This window comes from Halichoerus grypus, chromosome X (assembly GCF_964656455.1).
Source record: "Halichoerus grypus chromosome X, mHalGry1.hap1.1, whole genome shotgun sequence".
Lineage (NCBI taxonomy): Eukaryota > Metazoa > Chordata > Mammalia > Carnivora > Phocidae > Halichoerus > Halichoerus grypus.
In genome coordinates this window covers 90,807,662-90,825,425 of record NC_135727.1, presented here as the reverse complement: position 1 = coordinate 90,825,425, position 17,764 = coordinate 90,807,662, and the positions used below count along the sequence as shown (strand labels likewise).

Sequence of the window (17,764 nt, the reverse complement as noted above, 5' to 3'; positions counted from 1 at the left end):
AAAGGAGGGGCGGGGAGCAAAAGCCATCGTAGCCTCGGAACAAAAGAAGAGTCGGTTCTGACCGCCTCGCGACGTGTGTGCGCGACTTCAGCAGCTCGGGTCGGGCCCGTTGCATGCTGGGATCGGCAGTCCGCGAGACGAACTACGTCGACACAAGATGACGGGGACTCACGTTGTACGTTCAGGTGGGGTCCGCGCCGCGCCGCAGCCTTCGCGTTCCACGATGACAGGCTCGCCACGCTGCGGGAGTCCGTAGGCATGCGCGTCAGGCTTTCGGACTAAGAGCACACACTGAAGCCTTACGATTTCTGGCGGGTCTGCGCTCTCGCCGCGGCTCGGGCTGCTCACGGACCGGTCTCCTCGGCCCCCTGCTCCCCACCCCGAAAGCTAAGGTAGGCCCTGGGGCGCGGAGGGCGTGGGTCCGGGCCGAGACAGCTGAGGCACGCCTGCGCTGTCCCGCCGGCGAGGGAAGGAGGGAAGTTCGCCTTCCGTGCTGCCGCCGCGTAGTCTGGGCGGCTGGTGCCGGTGGGGCTCCAGACCCAAGGTTTGTCTGGAAGGGAACCGCTGTGCGGGGTGGACGGGGGGCGGGGGGCAGTGCAGGGCTTCAGATACCGGCGGAGCCTCCTTGAATGGGGTCTCGTGGTCCCAGTGGGGACATGGGCTTTGAGGTAATGATGCGAGACCGGGAGCGTGGCCAGAGGGCTGTGAATGGGAGAGGGGCGTGGGTCGCATGAAAGTACTGGAGGTCTGATGGGCGTGCTGTCGGGAATCGATGGGGGCTGATAGGAGTGTTTTAGTCAACATGTTCGTGGGGGCCAGGGGTGTGTTCATTGATGAATGAAGGGGTGGTAGAGTGGGCAGCTAGAAAGAAGGTAGTGGGAGGCGGATGGGGACGTGATCCCTGGGGGACTGCTGAGGTATGATACTAAGTTAATGAAGAGGGGTGGGACAATAGTAATCCAAAGAATAATGGTGAAGCTATGGAGGGAATAATTGAAGCCAGTGGGAGTCACGATCAAGGAACTAAGGGGGGAAGTGATCAAGGAAAAGTGAATGAGAGGTAGGTGTGTTGTAGTCAAAGGGTTTTGGGGAGTCATGGCATGATAATTGAGGAATTAATGGGAACAGTGAGCAAAGAGAGGGTAATAGTAAGCTGCTGGGGTGTGATCATCAAGTGATTATTGAGGGGGCCAGGTGGGCGAACTGATGTGTGATCATCAGGGATTAACGTGTGGTAATGAAGGGGTTACAGGGGGCTAACGGTGAGATCAATGAGGGATCGGTTGGAGGGCTGGGTTAATGGGAGCTGATAAATCATAGTAATTGAGAGCTTAATGGGGAACTAATAGGCCATGATCCTCTACGCATTAATGGAGGTTGGTAAGGATGTAGTAATAAAGGAGTTAGTGGGGGACTAATCATTTATTAATGGGGAATGGGGTGGGGAGAGATTAAGGGAGTGAGGAGTACCATGAGGTAGTATTAGGATACTGGGGGTGAGAGCAAGGCTGATAGGGGTGTATGAATTTAGGGGCCGTGAAGACAGCTGGGGAGATGGTCAGTGAGATGTTAATGGGGGTGAGGTGGGTGAGTGTCACGGGGCTTGATGTGTGGAGTATGGGTGGGCAGCAGTGGGAGGCCCACAGGGTCGGCAATGGGTCATCTATAAGTGTTGGGTTTGGGGATCTGTGGGGGTGAGTGGGGGAGTCTGTGGAGTGAGCAGGGCGGGTTCTGTGGGGTGAGCAATGAAGCCTTAGTGCTCAGTGATGGAGTCCCTCCGGCCTTGTGAGGTCAGTGGGGTCAGGGACTGGGCTCCACTTTCCCCATCTGCTGAGTGAGCTGTCCTGGGGGGCCTGGGGCGGTTTGTGTGGTTCTCACTGCCCTGCAGACATGGATGGTAGCCCACTCCCCCAGTTACTGATACAGGGCAGCATCAGCTTACTGTTGGCAGGTCCCTGGGCAGACAGCGTGTGAGATGGGACGGACATCAAAGGACAAGCGGGACGTCTACTACCGCCTGGCCAAGGAGCATGGCTGGCGTGCCCGCAGTGCCTTCAAGCTGCTACAACTTGACGAGGAGTTCCACCTCTTCCAAGGTCCCCACCTGGCGGGCGAGTCACCGGGGGATGGGGTGGGCAAAGGGAATAGATAAGTGGGCCATGGCGGCCGAGCTTCCTGTGGTAGGTGGGCTGACTTGGAGGGTCTGCGGGGCAGGGACGGGGCAGGAAGAGGGGCAGGTGACTTGGAAGGAGTTGGGCACGGAGAGATGTGGGTGCTCCCCCAGGGGAGAGGGGTGAACTTTGCAGGGCTCAGGGTTGCAGAGGTGGGTGCAACTGACCACTACATGTCCCTGTGTGTGCTCAGGTGTGACACGGGCAGTTGACCTGTGCGCAGCCCCGGGCAGCTGGAGCCAGGTGCTGAGCCAGAAAATTGGGTGAGTGTGGGCTCCCAGAGGGGGCAGCTGGGAGGGCAGGCCAGGTCAGGGATGAGCCGGGAGTGACAACTGGGCTGACGTGGGCCATGTTGTCCACAGGGGCCAGGGTTCCGGCCATGTGGTGGCCGTGGACCTTCAGGCTATGGCTCCATTACCAGGTGTGTTACAGATCCAAGGGGACATCACCCAGGTAAGAGCGTGGCTGGGGGTGTTGGGGTGTATCCCGGGTGAGAGCCCCTCCAAACCTGGCAGCTACGGAGAGTGGAAGAGAAAGACAGAGAGAGTGTAACAGTGGAGAAACAGAACCAGCCGGTCATCATTTCAGCCAGCCAGAAATGATGGGACTGGGTCCCCAGAGATGGAACCCCGTGTTAGACCAGTGAAGCCTGAGGGTTTGGCTGCCCCAGGGTTGCTGGCTAGGGCCCTGGGCAGGCGGGGTTAGAGGGCTGCGGACGGGGCGGCCCGGGACCACTCGTCTTCCCTCTCTTCTGTAGCTGTCCACTGCCAAGGAGATCATCCAGCACTTTGAGGGCCGCCCAGCGGACCTAGTGGTGTGCGATGGGGCTCCTGACGGTAAGCAGCAGGGGTCGGGAGGCCCGGCGGGAGCCCTGTGGGCGTCCTTCTCTGTGGCTCCCACATCTGCTGGCTTCTCTCTTTATTTCCTTTTTTTTTTTTTTTTAAGAGAGGTGGGGGCAGAGGGAAAGGGAGAATCTTAAGCAGGCTCCACGCCTAGCACGTGGCGCGGGGCTCGATCTCACGACCCTGAGGTCATGACCTGAGCCGAAATCAAGAGTCGGACACTGAACCGACTGAGCCACCCAGGCGCCCTCTGTTGGCTTCTTTCACCACTTCAGCTACTCCCTGCCTCCCCTCTGCTCTCAGCTGTCCCTCACCTCTCCCACATCTAGCAGTTTCTCCCTGCCCCTGCTTCCTGATCTCTGCCTCTGTCCCCTCCGTCTCCGTACCCTGCCGCTTCGGTCTGCCTGCTATCTACCTTTCCCTTTGCTCACCTCTCATCTGCAACTCTCTGTTTCTGTGGTGCTGCTCATTCCTGTTTTCCAGTCAGCCGTTCACTCGGTGCACATTGATTGAGCACCTGTTGTGTGTCGGGTACTGTTCTACAAGTGGGGAAAACACTTGTGAATAAAATTCTACTAATCTGACCTCACAGACCTGACGTTCTAGTGGGAGCAGAGGGAAAAGAAACAAATGATAGAGTCACATAGCATGCGAAGAGATGATAGGTACCATGAGGAACATCAGTGGAAAGGAGAAGGAGACAGGGAGTACCTGTTGGCATTTTAAGTAAAGTGGACGGGAAGGCCCCCATGACCTTAGCACAAAGACTTAAAAGAGGTGAGGGAGTAGGCCAGGGGCATATCTGGAGAACGAACAGTGCAGGCAAAGGGACCAGCCAGTGCAAAGGCCCTGAGGTGGGAGGGTGTTTGGCATGTGTGAGGAACCGCGAGGATATCAGTGTGGTTGGATCAGAGTGAGCGAGGGGGGAGTGGTAGGACGGGAGGTCAGAGAGGTGGCGGGATGCGGGGGGCAGATCCTTGTGTGGGTCCTTGTGGGGGCCACAGTGAGCACTGTGGCTTTTTCCCTGATATGAGAGCTCAGGGAAAACCATGAGAGGGTTGTGAGCAGAGGAGGGCCATGCTGACTCCACTTGTGACCAGACCCCTCTGGCTGCTGTGAGCTGTGTGAGGGGCGAGGGCGGGAGGGGGAGGCCACGGCGTAGCCCAGGCGAGCAATGACCGGGGTGGCGGTGGCGGAGGTGAGGCGAGAGGATTGATCCAGGAGCTCTTGTGCAAGTACAGCCGACAGGACTTGCTAATGCTTGAACGTGGATGTGAGAAGAGAATGGAGGGTGTCAACGGTACAAAGGTTTTTGGCTGGAACAACTGGAAGGATCAGATGGCATGGGGAAGATGGTGTAAGGAGAGAGGTTTGAACAGGAAGGTCAGGAGTCTGGTCTTGGACGTGTCAGAGTCTGATCTGTGAGTCAGGCGCTCAGAGGAGCAGTTTGGGTTGGAGGTAAGAAATGATAATAATGATACTTGTGTATAAGGTTGTTTTGAAAATTAAAATGAGTGCCTGAGGGCTAGGAGCCCAGAACATGCATCCAGTTGGCAGATAGTAATTTGCAAGCAGAACCTTAGTAGTAAGAGAGCCTGGGAAATGTTTGTAGCATCCCGACCTGTCTGGGACAAGGAGCTAGCCAGAACCGGATGGCCCCCCCTAATGCTGTTCCTCTTGCCGCAGTAACTGGCCTCCATGATGTTGATGAGTATATGCAGGCCCAGCTCCTCCTAGCCGTGAGTAACCTTGGCTGCCCCTGCCTCAGTTTGGACCCCTCGTGCCTGTCTCCACCTCCGCCTTAGCCGTTTGTCCTGCCCACAGGCTCTCAACATTGCTACACATGTGTTGAAGCCAGGAGGCTGCTTTGTAGCCAAGGTAAGCCTTGGAGAACCTGGCGAGGGCTAAAGAGGGGTCCTCCAGGGCCACCCTCATGCCTTCATCTCTGTTCCCTTGCCCTGCAGATCTTCCGAGGCCGGGATGTGACCCTGATCTATAGCCAGCTGCGCGTCTTCTTCTCCAGCGTGCTGTGTGCCAAGCCCAGAAGCAGCCGGAACTCCAGCATAGGTCAGGGGGGTGGGGGGCCAGGCAGGCGGGTGCCGGTCTCAGGCGTGCGTCCGCTGCGGGGTGCGGGTAGCGGTCGCCCCTCACTCCACCTTCCACCCACAGAGGCCTTCGCTGTCTGTCAGGGTTATGACCCCCCTGAAGGCTTCCTTCCGGACCTGACCAAACCCCTGCTGGACCACTCTTACGGTGAGAGCCAGAGCCCTGGGCCCCTCCTGGGGCAGGGGGTGGGGGAGGACTCTGCCCCCTTCTGGAATTTATGTCTCGGGAGGGCCCTCGGCCCCACCCCTTGGTGGAAACTTACCCTTTATGGAACTTCTGTCCCAAGATGATCCTTAGCCCCACCCTTGGGTGGAAATTCCACCCCTGTATGGATGTTTTGTCCCAGGAGGATCTTCATCCCAGTCCTCTAATGGTTACTCTTGGATCCCGAGTCCTGCCCCAGGGGAGATTCCACCCACCTAAGTTTCTAGCCTAGGAAGACTCGGTCACGCCCTCAGGTGGATACTCTACCCCGGTGCGGGAGTTTTGCCCCGAGAGTCTTTAGCCTGGTCCCTAGTGGGAAAAGGCACAGAGTCTGGTCTTAAGGTGAGCACACTTGAGTGAGACAGGGTTCAGGCAGCATATGGTAGAATCGCAAGTGAACATAAGGTGCCATGTGAGAAAAGCAGGGGAGGGGGATGTTCTAGATCAGGTGATCATGGAGGCCCTCCCTGAGGAGGTGATCTGAACCAAATGAAGGATTTCCGGTGGAGGAGCTGGTAGGTACATGGGGAGGACTCCATACCCTTGCTGTAGAAGGAGTCCCAACTGGTCCCAGGCACCCCAGCCCCGTCCTGTCTTATTTCTCCCTGCTTGTCAGATCCAGATTTCAACCAATTGGATGGTCCCACTCGCATCATTGTGCCATTTGTGACCTGTGGGGACCTAAGCTCCTATGATTCGGACCGCAGTTACCCACTGGACGTGAGTGTCCAACCAACAGTGGGCAGATGGGGGGGCACCGTCCTAGGTTCCCAGGTCCTCACTGTCCCCCCCCACCATGTGTCCCTACAGCTAGAGGACGGCTCAGAGTACAAGTATACTCCACCCACGCAGCCCCCCATCTCGCCACCGTACCAGGAGGCCTGCACATTGAAGAAGAAAGGGCGGCTGGCCAAGGAGATCCGTCCCCAGGACTGCCCCATCAGCACAGCGGACACATTGTCGCAGCCCCTGGCTGCTTCCCAGCGCCACACCCTGCTGGCCTCTGAGGTCTGGAAACATGTGGCCCAGGGCCCTCAGTGCCCTTTCTCGGAGCCCACATGACCCCCTCTCAGTGTACCCCTTTCTGCCCCCAAATCACAAGGTCTCTGGGACCAAAACACTCCTCTCTGCCTCCCAGTAGCTGTAAGAATCAATGGGTAAGACCAAGTGTAATGAATGGAAAACCTCAGGCAAGTATCTGAGTCATTTTTCTTTTTCTTGGGTAGGTGGAAGACAATGAAATGAATTGTTCATCTTAATACATTCAGGTAAATTTGCCTTTTTATCTAACAGTTTGAGTAAAGGGCACCTTTAAGAAAAAGCTCAGAAAAATTTCACCTTTGAAATTTTTACATTAACTGAGAAGACTTCAGTCAGCCAGCCATTACTAAGTACGTGATGTCCTGTGTCGGGGCCTGCTTTAAGCGTTGTGCGCGTTGAGGCGCTCAGTAAACGTTTATTAAGCATGTGCTGTGGGCTGGGCGTTGTTCTGGGTCGGGAGAGAGAGCAAACAAAACAGGCAAATATCCTGGCCCTTTCTAGATTGAGAAAGAGGTAATAAACAAACAGCTTATGAATGCAGGAGTTCCTACACACAGCATACCCACAGATAGCCTACGTATACATAGACGTATACATAGACATTTACAGCTTGCATTTCACTATATATAGCTTGAATCAACATATTGTATATATATATACAGGTGTGTGTGTGTGTGTGTGTGTGTGTGTGTGTGTGTGTGTGTAAAGGTAATAAGGGATATGAACATTTTTTTTTAATAAAGTAGGGTAAAGAGAATCAGGAATTCCAGGGGTGGCAGTTTGCAGTTTTTAAAAAGGTTGTCAACGAGGGGCGCCTGGGTGGCTCAGTCGTTAAGCGTCTGCCTTCGGCTCAGGTCATGATCCCAGGGTCCTGGGATCGAGCCCCGCATCGGGCTCCCTGCTCAGCGGGAAGCCTGCTTCTCCCTCTCCCACTCCCCCTGCTTGTGTTCCCTCTCTCGCTGTCTCTCTCTGTCAAATAAATAAATAAAATCTTTAAAAAAAAAAAATAAAAAATAAAAAGGTTGTCAACGAAGGGCTCACTGAGGTAATGTTTGAGCAGAGACCTGAAGGAGACAAGGGAGAGCATGTGTGTGTTCATCTAGGGGAAGAGCATTCCACGGAGAGGGAATAGCAAATACAAAGGCCCTGAGGCAGAACCATGCGTGGTGTGTGAGGGAGCCGTGAGGGGCCAGTGTGCCTGCGGCAGAGTGAGCCAAACCTCTCTGTGCTGGAGGACTTTTCATCCTCAGGAAGTCACGTCAGAGAAAGTCCCTTTCTGACAATGGCTTAGCAGGGTTTTTAGACCAAGTCTTCCATTAAAAAAAGAAGTAAAAAAAGGTACCTTTTAAGAAATGAAATGGTGAATCACGGTGGGCAAAGATTATTTACAGACCCTAGATATAGTATCCTTGATATTAAAAAGCTCCTATAAATCAGTAGGGAAAAGAAAATAGGAGATTGGCTAACAAGCACATGACAATCGGCTTCTCAGGGCAATGCAAGCTAACACTAAGGACTGCCACTGCCTAGTGTCCGGAAGGGTGTGCGGTGGGAACCCCTGTACCCCGATGGCCCCCGTGGGAAATGCTTAGGCGTCGTATAGGGCTGCACGCGGGCCAGTGCTGCTCCGAAGAAATAAGTACTAGAATTCCTCGCCGGCACTGTTGGTACCCCCAGACTAGACGGAGCCCAAACATCCATAACTGCAGAATGGATCGTTAAGTCCTGGCATGCTCTCAGTGGAGAATTACACAGCCATGAGAATGAACATCCTACAGTTATTAAAAAATAACACCTTCTTGTCACTCCTTAAACTGAACATATATAAAACATACGTAGATGTTGTGTATTTTTCTGTATGTTACGGTTCACAATAGAAGTAGGGGGAAAAAGTCACAAAAATGTTAGTACCAGGGCGCCCGGGTGGCTCAGTTGGTTAAGCGTCTGCCTTTGGCTCAGGTCAGGATCCCAGGGTCCTGGGATCGAGCCCCACATCGGGCTCCCTGCTTGGCGGGAAGCCTGCTTCTCCCTCTAGGGGCGCCTGGGTGGCTCAGTCGTTAAACTTCTGCCTTCGGCTCAGGTCAGGATCCCAGGGTCCTGGGATCGAACCCCACATTGGGCTCCCTGCTCGGCGGGGAGTCTGCTTCTCCCTCAGCCTGCCGCTCCCCCTGCGTGTGCTCTCTCAGTCTCTCTGTGAAATAAATAAAAAAAAAAATCTTTTAAAAAAAATGTCAGTACCTGAGTGAACAATGATTACAGTAGAAGGAAGTGGGAAAATGTATTTTTAAAACTTTCTTTGTCCTTGACTTTAGGTAGCTGGCAGTCTGATACATCTCGGAAGCTGTTTGCTGTCGGGAAAACGAGAACCTGCGTTGATAAACTGGTTTTCAAATATCTCATCAGCGGGTCCTGAACATCCACGCCCCGAGTGGGAACCTGCAACGACCACCAGGAACACAGCAAGGAAAGCAACATCACACAATGCCTGTCTACACCGCAGAGGAGATTCTTGAGCAAGGTCTTGCCACCTCTCTCAAGCTTTCCAAAGGTGTCCTGATTATGTCTGGAGTTTACCCCCAAAACAGGGGATCTTAACCTGGATAGAAATCAGGGGTATCTGTGAACCTGATGGAGGAAAATATTACATCTTTATTTTCACTAATAGAACTGAAATTTCACTCATAGGACCGAAATTGAGCTTTACCCCCCAATACGAATGCTGGCAACAAATCACGATAGTAAAAGCAGCAGCTGTTAGCCAAATCCGTTACTTTGTATGTCCCAGTATGAGTGTGCAGGCATCTTGAAATGCTGTTCGCATTTGTCACTACTTTGAATTATGGAAGATCTTATAATTTGATGTACTAATAAAAAAGTCCATATATTACTGTATCCCAGTGTTTCATTTTAATATATATAGTAATATTTGTTCTCATTAACATAAGATATACCACTTCATATAAATATTAAAGTATACAACCTAATTCGATATATAGCTATTGCAGAATGATTACAATAAGTTCAGTTAACATGCATTAGCTCACTTACAAATTTTTTCTTGTGATAGGAACTTTTAAGATCTACTTTCTTTTTTTTTTTTAAGATTTTATCCATTTGAGAGAGAGCAAGAGTGTGGAGGTGGGGAGGGGCAGAGGGAGAGGCAGACTCCCCGCTGAGCAGGGAGCCTGATGCGGGGCTCGATCCCAGGACCCTGGGACCATGACCTGAGCCGAAGGCAGATGTTTAACTGACTGAGCCACCCAGGCGCCCCAAGATTTACTCTCCTAAAACCTTTCAAATATACAATATTGATAATCCTAGTCACTATGCAGTACATTACAGCCCCGAACTTATTTATAACTTGAAGTTTGTACCTTTTTTTAAATTAAATACTTATTCACTGAGAGAGAGAGAGAGAGAGAGCACGAGCAGGGGGAGTGGCAGAGGGAGAGGCAGACTCCCCGCGGAGCAGGGAGCCCGATGCGGGGCTCGATCCCAGGACCCTGGGATCATGACCCGAGCCAAAGGCAGACGCTTAAGCGACTGAGCCACCCAGACGCCCCTCCTGTGTATCTTTAGAAACACATTCTTCGTCTACACCTCAGTTCAGTGATCTCAGGACCACCCACATTCCAGTTGGTGACCCTAGATGTTTCTGTACCTGACCGTGTGAACCTAGAAGTGTCCATATTGAGTCTATAATGCCTGATGTTGGCAGCGGGGCACACTATGGAATGTTAAACCAGGAGTCTTCTCGCCCAAGCAGTGCAACTCCAGAAACGCATGAGAGAAGTATCTGCACAAAAGCCTAGTGACCGCGGGGGTGGCCACACCCATTACCATGCAAATTCAGCATGCCCACACTAGAGTCTGAGGCCCCAGGAATATCCACCTAAATCTCCAGGAGTGTAAACACACCAGCCTTTGGGACCCAGCGAGTATTCGCATCTCAGGCTCCGTGTCCCTAATCGTGGCCACCCCCATCTGTGTGACATCCGACACACACGCATGTCCCTGTGATGGCGGCAGGTGCCCAATCCCCAAACCGTGCGACCCAGCGGTGTCCACACCCCTGAATGTGTGGCCCAGGAAGGACCAGCCTAACCCGGGCTCGGGCTCCGGCTTCGGGAGCACCCTGTCCGGCCCCGAGTGTCGCTACCCTAGCCTTGCAACTCCTGGAGCGTCCAGACGCCTCTAGGTGACTCCACACCAAAGTCACTGTGTCCACAGAGGCGTGTGTACCCCATACCATGTGTCCCCAGTCGAGCATTTACCTTAGTCTGAGTACTTCCACCCCAGTGTGTGATGACAGTTTATTTTCCAGGCTGTGACCCTAGGCTTTCCATTACCCAGTCCGTGTTGCCCCAAAAATGTACACACCCCAGTCAGTTTGACCGCGAGTTTGTCGGTTCTTTAGACTGCGCAACAACAATGGGTGTCCCTTCCCCAGTCTGTGTGACCTCAGGGGTTACCACACCTCGGTCATGGTCACCCCAGGGGCGTCTACAACACAGTTCATGTCACCACGGGAGTATATGCACTCCAGTCCGTGTGATACCTGGAATAGTCAACAAGTCTCTGTGAGCCTGCGAGTGTCCAGATCGCAAAGCTTGTCGCCACAGAGCTGTGAAAACTCCAGTCTGTTTGACCACAAGAAGTGCCCACCACCGAGCATGGTAGCCCGAGGCAGTGCGCACACCCCAGCGACCTTACCCATGGCCGTACGTCAGCCTTTGTCACCACAGGAGTGTCCCCCCCGCTCTGTGTGACCCCAGGAATCTCCAGACCCCCATGGGTGTCCTCGGGAGCGCACCCCTCATCTGTGTTACTGCAGAATCGTTCACACTCCAGTCTGTCACCATGGGCTTTCCACGTCCCCCAGTCAGTGTCCCCCAGGTGCGGTCATTCCTCAGACCTTGAAATGCCACAAGTGTCCGCACCCCAGTCTGTGTAACCCCAGGAGGGCCCACAGCCAGCCCGTTTCTCCAGAAGTCTCCACACGATGGCCTGTCTGTGGGACCCCAGGATGACCAACTTTCAGTGTGACCACAAGAGAAGCCACCACCCAGTCTTTGTGTCCCCAGGGTGGCATGCCCTTAGCTGTGTGATTCCCGGAGTTTTTACACCCTCGGCTGTATGATCAAAGAAGTCTCCACGCCCCAAGCTCTGACCACCGGGGAGTCACTCCCTGGTCTGCAACTTTCAGAGAGTTTCCACACCTCAGTCTCTGTGGCCTCAAGTTCATTCGCTCCATTGCCTGCATGGCCATGGGAGGGTCCATTTCCCAGTCTGTGTGACCCTAGGAACAGCCAAACTCTGGTCTGTAGGATTCCAGGAGTGTCTACACCCCAGACAACGTGAGCCAGGGAGTGTCTACACTCCAGTACAAACATGTTCTCTTCCTTGTCTCTATGACCGCAGATGAGTCCCGGCTGCGTCCACATCCCAGTGTCTCTGACTACAAGAAACCTCCACGGCCCAGCCCATGGGACCCAGGAGCGCTTACCCCACAGTCAGAGTGAGTCCGGAAGCAGCAACAGCTCAGTCTCTGTGACCACAGAAGTCTCCACACCCCAGTATCTGCGACCACAGGGGAAGACAATGTCCCATTCAGTGTGACCAGAGGAGTGTGACCACGGGGGCACCCACCCCCCATCTCTGTGTCTCGAGAGGCATCTCTGCTCTGGTTGGTGCGACCTCAGCAGAGTCCACACCGCAAGCCGTTCGACCACACGGGTGTCCGTGGCCGAGCCCATGAGAATCCAGGAGTACCCGTGCCACACCCATTTGACCAGAGTAGCATCTAGTGCCCAGTCTGTGCATCTTCAGCGATGGCCTTGGTCTAGTCTGGGACCCCAGGCGTGTCCAGACCCCGGGATTTGTGACTGAGGGTGTCTGAAGTGGAGCCTGCATAAAGCCAGAAGGTACCAGATCATAGTCCGTGTGGCCCCAGGAGTGTCCATGTCCCAAACGAGGTGATCCAAGAGGTGTCCAAACTCCAGTCGGTGTGACCCCAGTGTTGTTGTCCACACACCAGCCTGTGTGACACCAAAAGTGTCCACATACCATCCATCTAGGACCCTAAGAAAACACATCTCAGTCTGTGATACTTCGTAGTGGCCACGCCTCTTTCTGTGTGACCTCAACCATGTCCACATCCCAGTCTGCGTGAGCCCTAAAGCCTCCACATCCTACTGTGTGACCCCAGAAGTGTCCAAAACTCATCTCTATGATCCTGGGAGGCCCACCCACAATTAGTACATCCCTAGGATTCCTTATACCCAAATCTAGTGACTTTATGAGTGTTTACACCCCCATCTGTTTGATCCCAGGAGGGTCCACACCCCAGACTATGTGACCCTGGGAGGATCCATACACAAACCAGTGTGACCCCAGAAGGAGTTACGGCTGGAGGAAGAGTGATCCAGACAAAGGGAAAAGCCAGTGCAAAGGCCCTGAGGCGGAACTGTGAGACCAGTGCGGTGGGAGCAGAATGAGCGAGAGGGCCAGTGGCAGGAGGTGAAGTCAGAGAGGTGACAAGGGCCTGGTCCTGTAGGGCCTTGCCGGCCCCAAAAAGGACTTTGGCTTTTTCTCTGAGAGATGGAACCACAGCAGAGACCGGAGCAGAGGAGGGCTGAGGGCTGGCTTGGGTTGTAACGGAACTCTCCGGCGGCTGCTGTGAGGACAGAATGAAGCTCCTGAATCAGATCAGAGATGAGGCTGATCTGTGGGGGTGCAGTGGCCCCAGGGACCAGCACCATAACCACTTCCCAAGGAGGCTGTGCTTTCTCTCTGGGGTACACGGTAGGGTTCCAGCCCTCCTCCTGTCCTCCAGAAAGGCAGCACATACTAGGAGGAAGGCATGAGGATTGAGTGAAGATGGCCTCAGTGTGGGACCTTAGGCCAGCCCTGCCTTTCCCTAGGTCCTGGGTTTCCCCCTTTGGCCGATGAGTGAGCTAACCCCTGCCCTACTACTCTCTTCAGCGTCTCTACTCGCCAACTGTCTCCAGCCACACCAGCCCCCTTGATGTTCCTCAAATACACCGAGCATTATTCCACCTCAGGGCCTTTGCACCTGTTGTTGCCACCTCTGCTTGGGCACTCTTCCCAAGATAAGTACGTCGTTCATGGTTACATGGCTGCCCTCTTCGCTTTCTTCTCTCCGCTCAAACGTCATCTCAGGCAGCCTTCCCTGACTATCCAAAAACAGCACCCCCTCCCTCTCTACCCCCGCATCCTGCCTTGTTTTCTCCATAGCATTTTGCACTTCCTAATAATACATATTTACTTGTTGAGTCAGCCAGGGGCCCTAAGCGGGGCCACCGGGGAGGCGGGGTACACAAGGCACACGCAGGTGGAATTTTGAAGAGCCCTAAATGAAGGGACCATTTACAGAGACACAGGAGGGCTCGGCAAACCAGTAACGCTGCTGGGCTCCCCTAGGACTAGCACCAGGGGGGGTGGTGCTGTCACCATTCCTAGGCTGGAAAGGGCGGGAAAGGAACCAGTGTTCCTGAAACCCAGGGGAAGCTGGAGCCCAGCCCCGGCCAGTGAACACCTGGCTTTCTCTGTCCTCCCACTGCCCAGGTGCCTCGCAGGGCTTCTCATGGGCCCGGCTCGGCCGGAAGCCAGATGCGGCAGAGCCCAGTTGATGAAGTTCACACAGCCAACGTCCTGGGACACAGAGCGGGTCAGGGAAGGAGGGCGAATGGACTGGAGGACACATAGAATATCCAGCCCATTAATTTAGTGTTGTCCACTGTCTATCCAACAACACCGAGTATGGGAAGTCCCTGAAGGCAGGCGTCCGTGGCTGTTGTGTTCCCTCCTGTGTTTTTAGTGCCCAGAGCGGTACCTGGCACCTAGGAGGGTCTTAGTAAATAGTTATTGAAAGAATAAATGACATAAAATAATAGATATAAAAGTATAATGCAAAAGTGAAAGGATAGGGGCGCCTGGGTGGCTCAGTCAGTTAAGCGTCTCTTTTTCTTTTAAGCTTTTATTTATCTATTTGACACAGAGAAAGCACAAGCAGGGGGAGCGGCAGGCAGAGGGAGAAGCAGGTTTCCCGCTGAGCAAGGAACCCGATGTGGGGCTCTGTCCCAGGACCCTGAGATCATGACCCGAGCCAAAGGCTGACTGAACCACCCAGGCACCTCATGTCTGACTCTTGATTTCAGCTCAGGTCATGATCTCAGGGTTGTGAGATGGAGCCCTGCATTGGGTTCCACGCTCAGCGGGGAGTCTTGTCTCCCTCTCCCTCTGCCTCTCCCCTGGCTCGTTCTCTCTCCCTCAAATAAATAAATAAATAAATCTTTTAAAAAAAAAAGTGCAAGGATAAACCACAGACGGGGAGAAAATATTTTCAAAATGCATTCTTTGACTAAGGATCAGTATCCAGAATACCTAAAGAATTCCCACAATATTGTAAATCAGTGCAGCCACTGTGGAAAACAGTATGGAGTTTCCTCAAAAAAATTAAAAACAGAAATACCATACACTCTAGTGATTCCACTACTGGCTATTTCCCCACAGAAAATGAAAACCCAAATTCGAAAAGATATATGCACCCCTATGTTTATTGCAGCATTATTTACAATAGCCAAGACAGGGAAGCAACCCAAATGTCCACCCACAGATGAATGGATAAAGAAGATGTGGTACATATACACAATGGACTATTACGCAGCCATAGAAAAGAATGAGATCTTGCTATTTGTGACAACATGGATGCACCTAGAGGGTGTTATGCTAAGTGAAATAAGTCAGACAGAGAAAGACAAATACCACATGATTTCACTTATATGTGGAATCTTAAAACAAAACAAATGAACAAACAAGCGAAAAGCAGAAGCAGAGAACAAACTGGTTGGTTGCCCCAGGGGTAGGGGTGGGAGGATGGGCAAAATGGGTGAAGGGGAATAGGAGGTATAGGCTTTCAGTTATAGAATGAGTAAGTTATGGGCACGAGAGGCACAGTGTAGGGAATACAGCCAGGGGTATTATAATGTGTTGAATGCTGACAGATGGGAGCTACACTGGTGGTGAGCACAGCATAATGTATGGAGGAGTTGAATCACTATGTTGTACACCTGAAATTAGTGTCTCATTGTGTGTCAACTCTACTTCCATTTCAAAAATAAATAATAAAAAAGGAATTCCCACAATTCAATAAGAAAACCAACAACCCAATTTTTTAAATGTCCAAAGATTTGACCAGACCCTGAACCAGAGAGGAAATACAGACGGCATTAACATGTGAAAAGATGCCCTGCATCATTAGCCATTAGGGAAATGCAAAATAAAACCACAATGAGGGGCACCTGGGCTTCTCAGTTGGTTGAGTGCCTTCGGCTCAAGTCATGGTCCCAGAGTCCTGGGATCGAGCCCTGCATCGGGCTCCCTGCTCAGCGGGAAGCTTGCTTCTCCCTCTCCCTCCGCCGTTCCCCCTGCTTGTGCTCTCTCTTCTCTCTCTCTCTCTCTCTCTCTCTCTTTCTCTCTCTCTCAAATAAATAAAATATTTAAAAAAAATAAGTTAAAAAATAGGGGCGCCTGGGTGGCTCAGTCGTTAAGCGTCTGCCTTTGGCTCAGGTCATGATCTCAGGGTCCTGGGATCAAGCTGCGCATCGGGCTCCCTGCTCGGCAGGTAGCCTGCTTCTCCCTCTCCCACTCCCCCTGCTTGTATTCCCTCTCTCGCTGTCTCTCTCTCTCTGTCAAATAAATAAATAAAATCTTTTAAAAAAAGCTAAAAAATAAAACCACAATGAGATACCATCGTACACTTACTAGAATGACTAAACTGAAAAAGATCAACCATACTAAGTGTTGGGGAAGGACAAAACCCTCCTACAATGTTGGTGCGAATGTTAAATGGTAGAGTCACTTTGCAAAACAGCTTGGCAGTTTCTCAGAAAGAGAAACATACATTTGCCACATGATCCAGCAATCCCAATCCCAAAAATGATAGATGTCATTTATCCAAGAGAAATAAAAACTTATGTCCACACAAAAAAACGTACACCAATATTTATAGCAGCTTTATCTGTAATCACTCCAAACTGAAAACAACACAACCCAAGTATCTTCCTTTCTTTAAAAAAAAAAAAAATTTTACTTGGGTGCCTGGGTGGCTCAGTCGTTAAGCATCTGCCTTCGGCTCAGGTCATGATCCCAGGGTCCTGGGATCGAGCCCCGCATCAGGCTCCCTGCTCGGCGGGGAACCTGCTTCTCCCTCCCCCTCTGCTGCTCCCCCTGTTTGTGCTCTCCAGCTCTCTCTCTCGAATAAATAAGTAAAAATCTTTTTTTAAAAGATTTTATTTATTTATTCGAGAGAGAGAGACACAGCGAGAGAGGAAACACAAGCAGGGGGAGTGGGAGAGGGAGAAGCAGGCTTCCCGCCGAGCAGGGAGCCCAATGCGCGGTTTGATCCCAGGACCCTGGGACCATGACCTGAGCCCAAGGCAGACGCTTAACGAGTGAGCCACCCAGGCGCCCCTAAATAAGTAAAAAATCTTTAAAAAAATAAAAAATAAAAGATTTATTAATTTATTTGAGAGAGAGAGAGAGAGAGAGCACGCCAGCAGGGGGAGGAGCAGAGGGAGAAGGACAAGCAGACTCTGCACTGAGTGCAGAGCCCCACTCGGGGCTTGATCCCACGACCCCGAGATCATGACCTGAGCCAAAATCAAGAGTCGGGCGCTTAACCGGCTGAGCCACCCAGGAGCTCCCCAAATATCTTTCAACTGGCAAAGAAACTAATTTAGTTTCTCACTTAGTACTCAGCCATGAAAGACAAACTACTGATGCATACACCATAGACGAATCTCAGATGCACTATGCTAAGTGAGAGAAACCTGAATACTAAGGTTACATACTATATGATTCCGCTTACATGGCATGCTGGCAAAGGCAGGACTATGGGGATAGCAAACGGATCAGGGGGTGCCAGGGGTTCAGGGTGGGGGGAGGGGCTGACTTCAAAGTGGTCCCGCAAGGAACTCTCCTGAAGTGAGAGAATTGCTCTGTGTCCTACCTATGGCGCCAGTCAGCTGACGATTTCTGTTTGTCGAGCCTCAGAGAACTGTAGGCTACAGCGGGGAGATTTTAATGTATGGAAAATATATCTCAATAAACGTAACTTCTTACATGCAATATTTTGCAAACAATAAAGAATTCTTTTTTAAGAGAGAGCACAAGCAGGGGGAGCGGCAGGCAGAGGGAGAAGCAGGCTCCCCACTGAGCTAGGAGCCGGACGAAGGGCTCGATCCCAGGACCCCGGGATCATGACCTGAGCTGAAGGCAGCCGCTTAACCGACTGAGCCACCCAGGCGCCTGCAATAAAGAATTCTATGTCTATAAAAAGGGCACTTGTTGGGATGAGCACCGGGTGTTGTACGGAAG

The 17,764-nt window shown here is 52.4% G+C and overlaps 1 protein-coding gene across 3 annotated transcripts; it reads left to right on the top strand.

Moving 5' to 3' along the window:
- The first annotated feature begins 94 nt into the window (after nt 1–94).
- FTSJ1 (FtsJ RNA 2'-O-methyltransferase 1) lies at nt 95–9,256 on the top strand. 3 transcript variants are annotated; one of them, XM_078065115.1, is made up of 13 exons: nt 95–392; nt 1,952–2,096; nt 2,365–2,434; nt 2,534–2,624; nt 2,929–3,007; nt 4,700–4,752; nt 4,838–4,891; nt 4,978–5,080; nt 5,183–5,266; nt 5,940–6,043; nt 6,134–6,331; nt 6,550–6,591; nt 8,677–9,256. In XM_078065115.1, the coding sequence occupies exons 2-12, from the start codon at nt 1,976–1,978 to the stop codon at nt 6,580–6,582; spliced, it is 990 nt and encodes a 329-aa protein (XP_077921241.1). In that variant the 5' UTR covers nt 95–392; nt 1,952–1,975; the 3' UTR covers nt 6,583–6,591; nt 8,677–9,256. The 3 variants fall into 3 exon arrangements, with proteins under 3 accessions (XP_077921241.1, XP_077921242.1, XP_077921240.1); XM_078065116.1 differs by having other exon boundaries at nt 1,938–2,096; nt 5,946–6,043; XM_078065114.1 differs by having other exon boundaries at nt 98–392; nt 1,938–2,096.
- The last annotated feature ends 8,508 nt before the right edge of the window (nt 9,257–17,764 follow it).

Bases quoted from the DNA above. Each gene is read 5' to 3' on its own strand.
- FTSJ1 (XM_078065115.1), top strand. From the start codon at position 1,976: ATGGGACGGACATCAAAGGACAAGCGGGACGTCTACTACCGCCTGGCC. The intron at 3,008-4,699 runs GTAAGCAGCAGG...CTCTTGCCGCAG, and splicing joins GTGCGATGGGGCTCCTGACG to TAACTGGCCTCCATGATGTT. The intron at 4,753-4,837 runs GTGAGTAACCTT...TCCTGCCCACAG, and splicing joins AGGCCCAGCTCCTCCTAGCC to GCTCTCAACATTGCTACACA.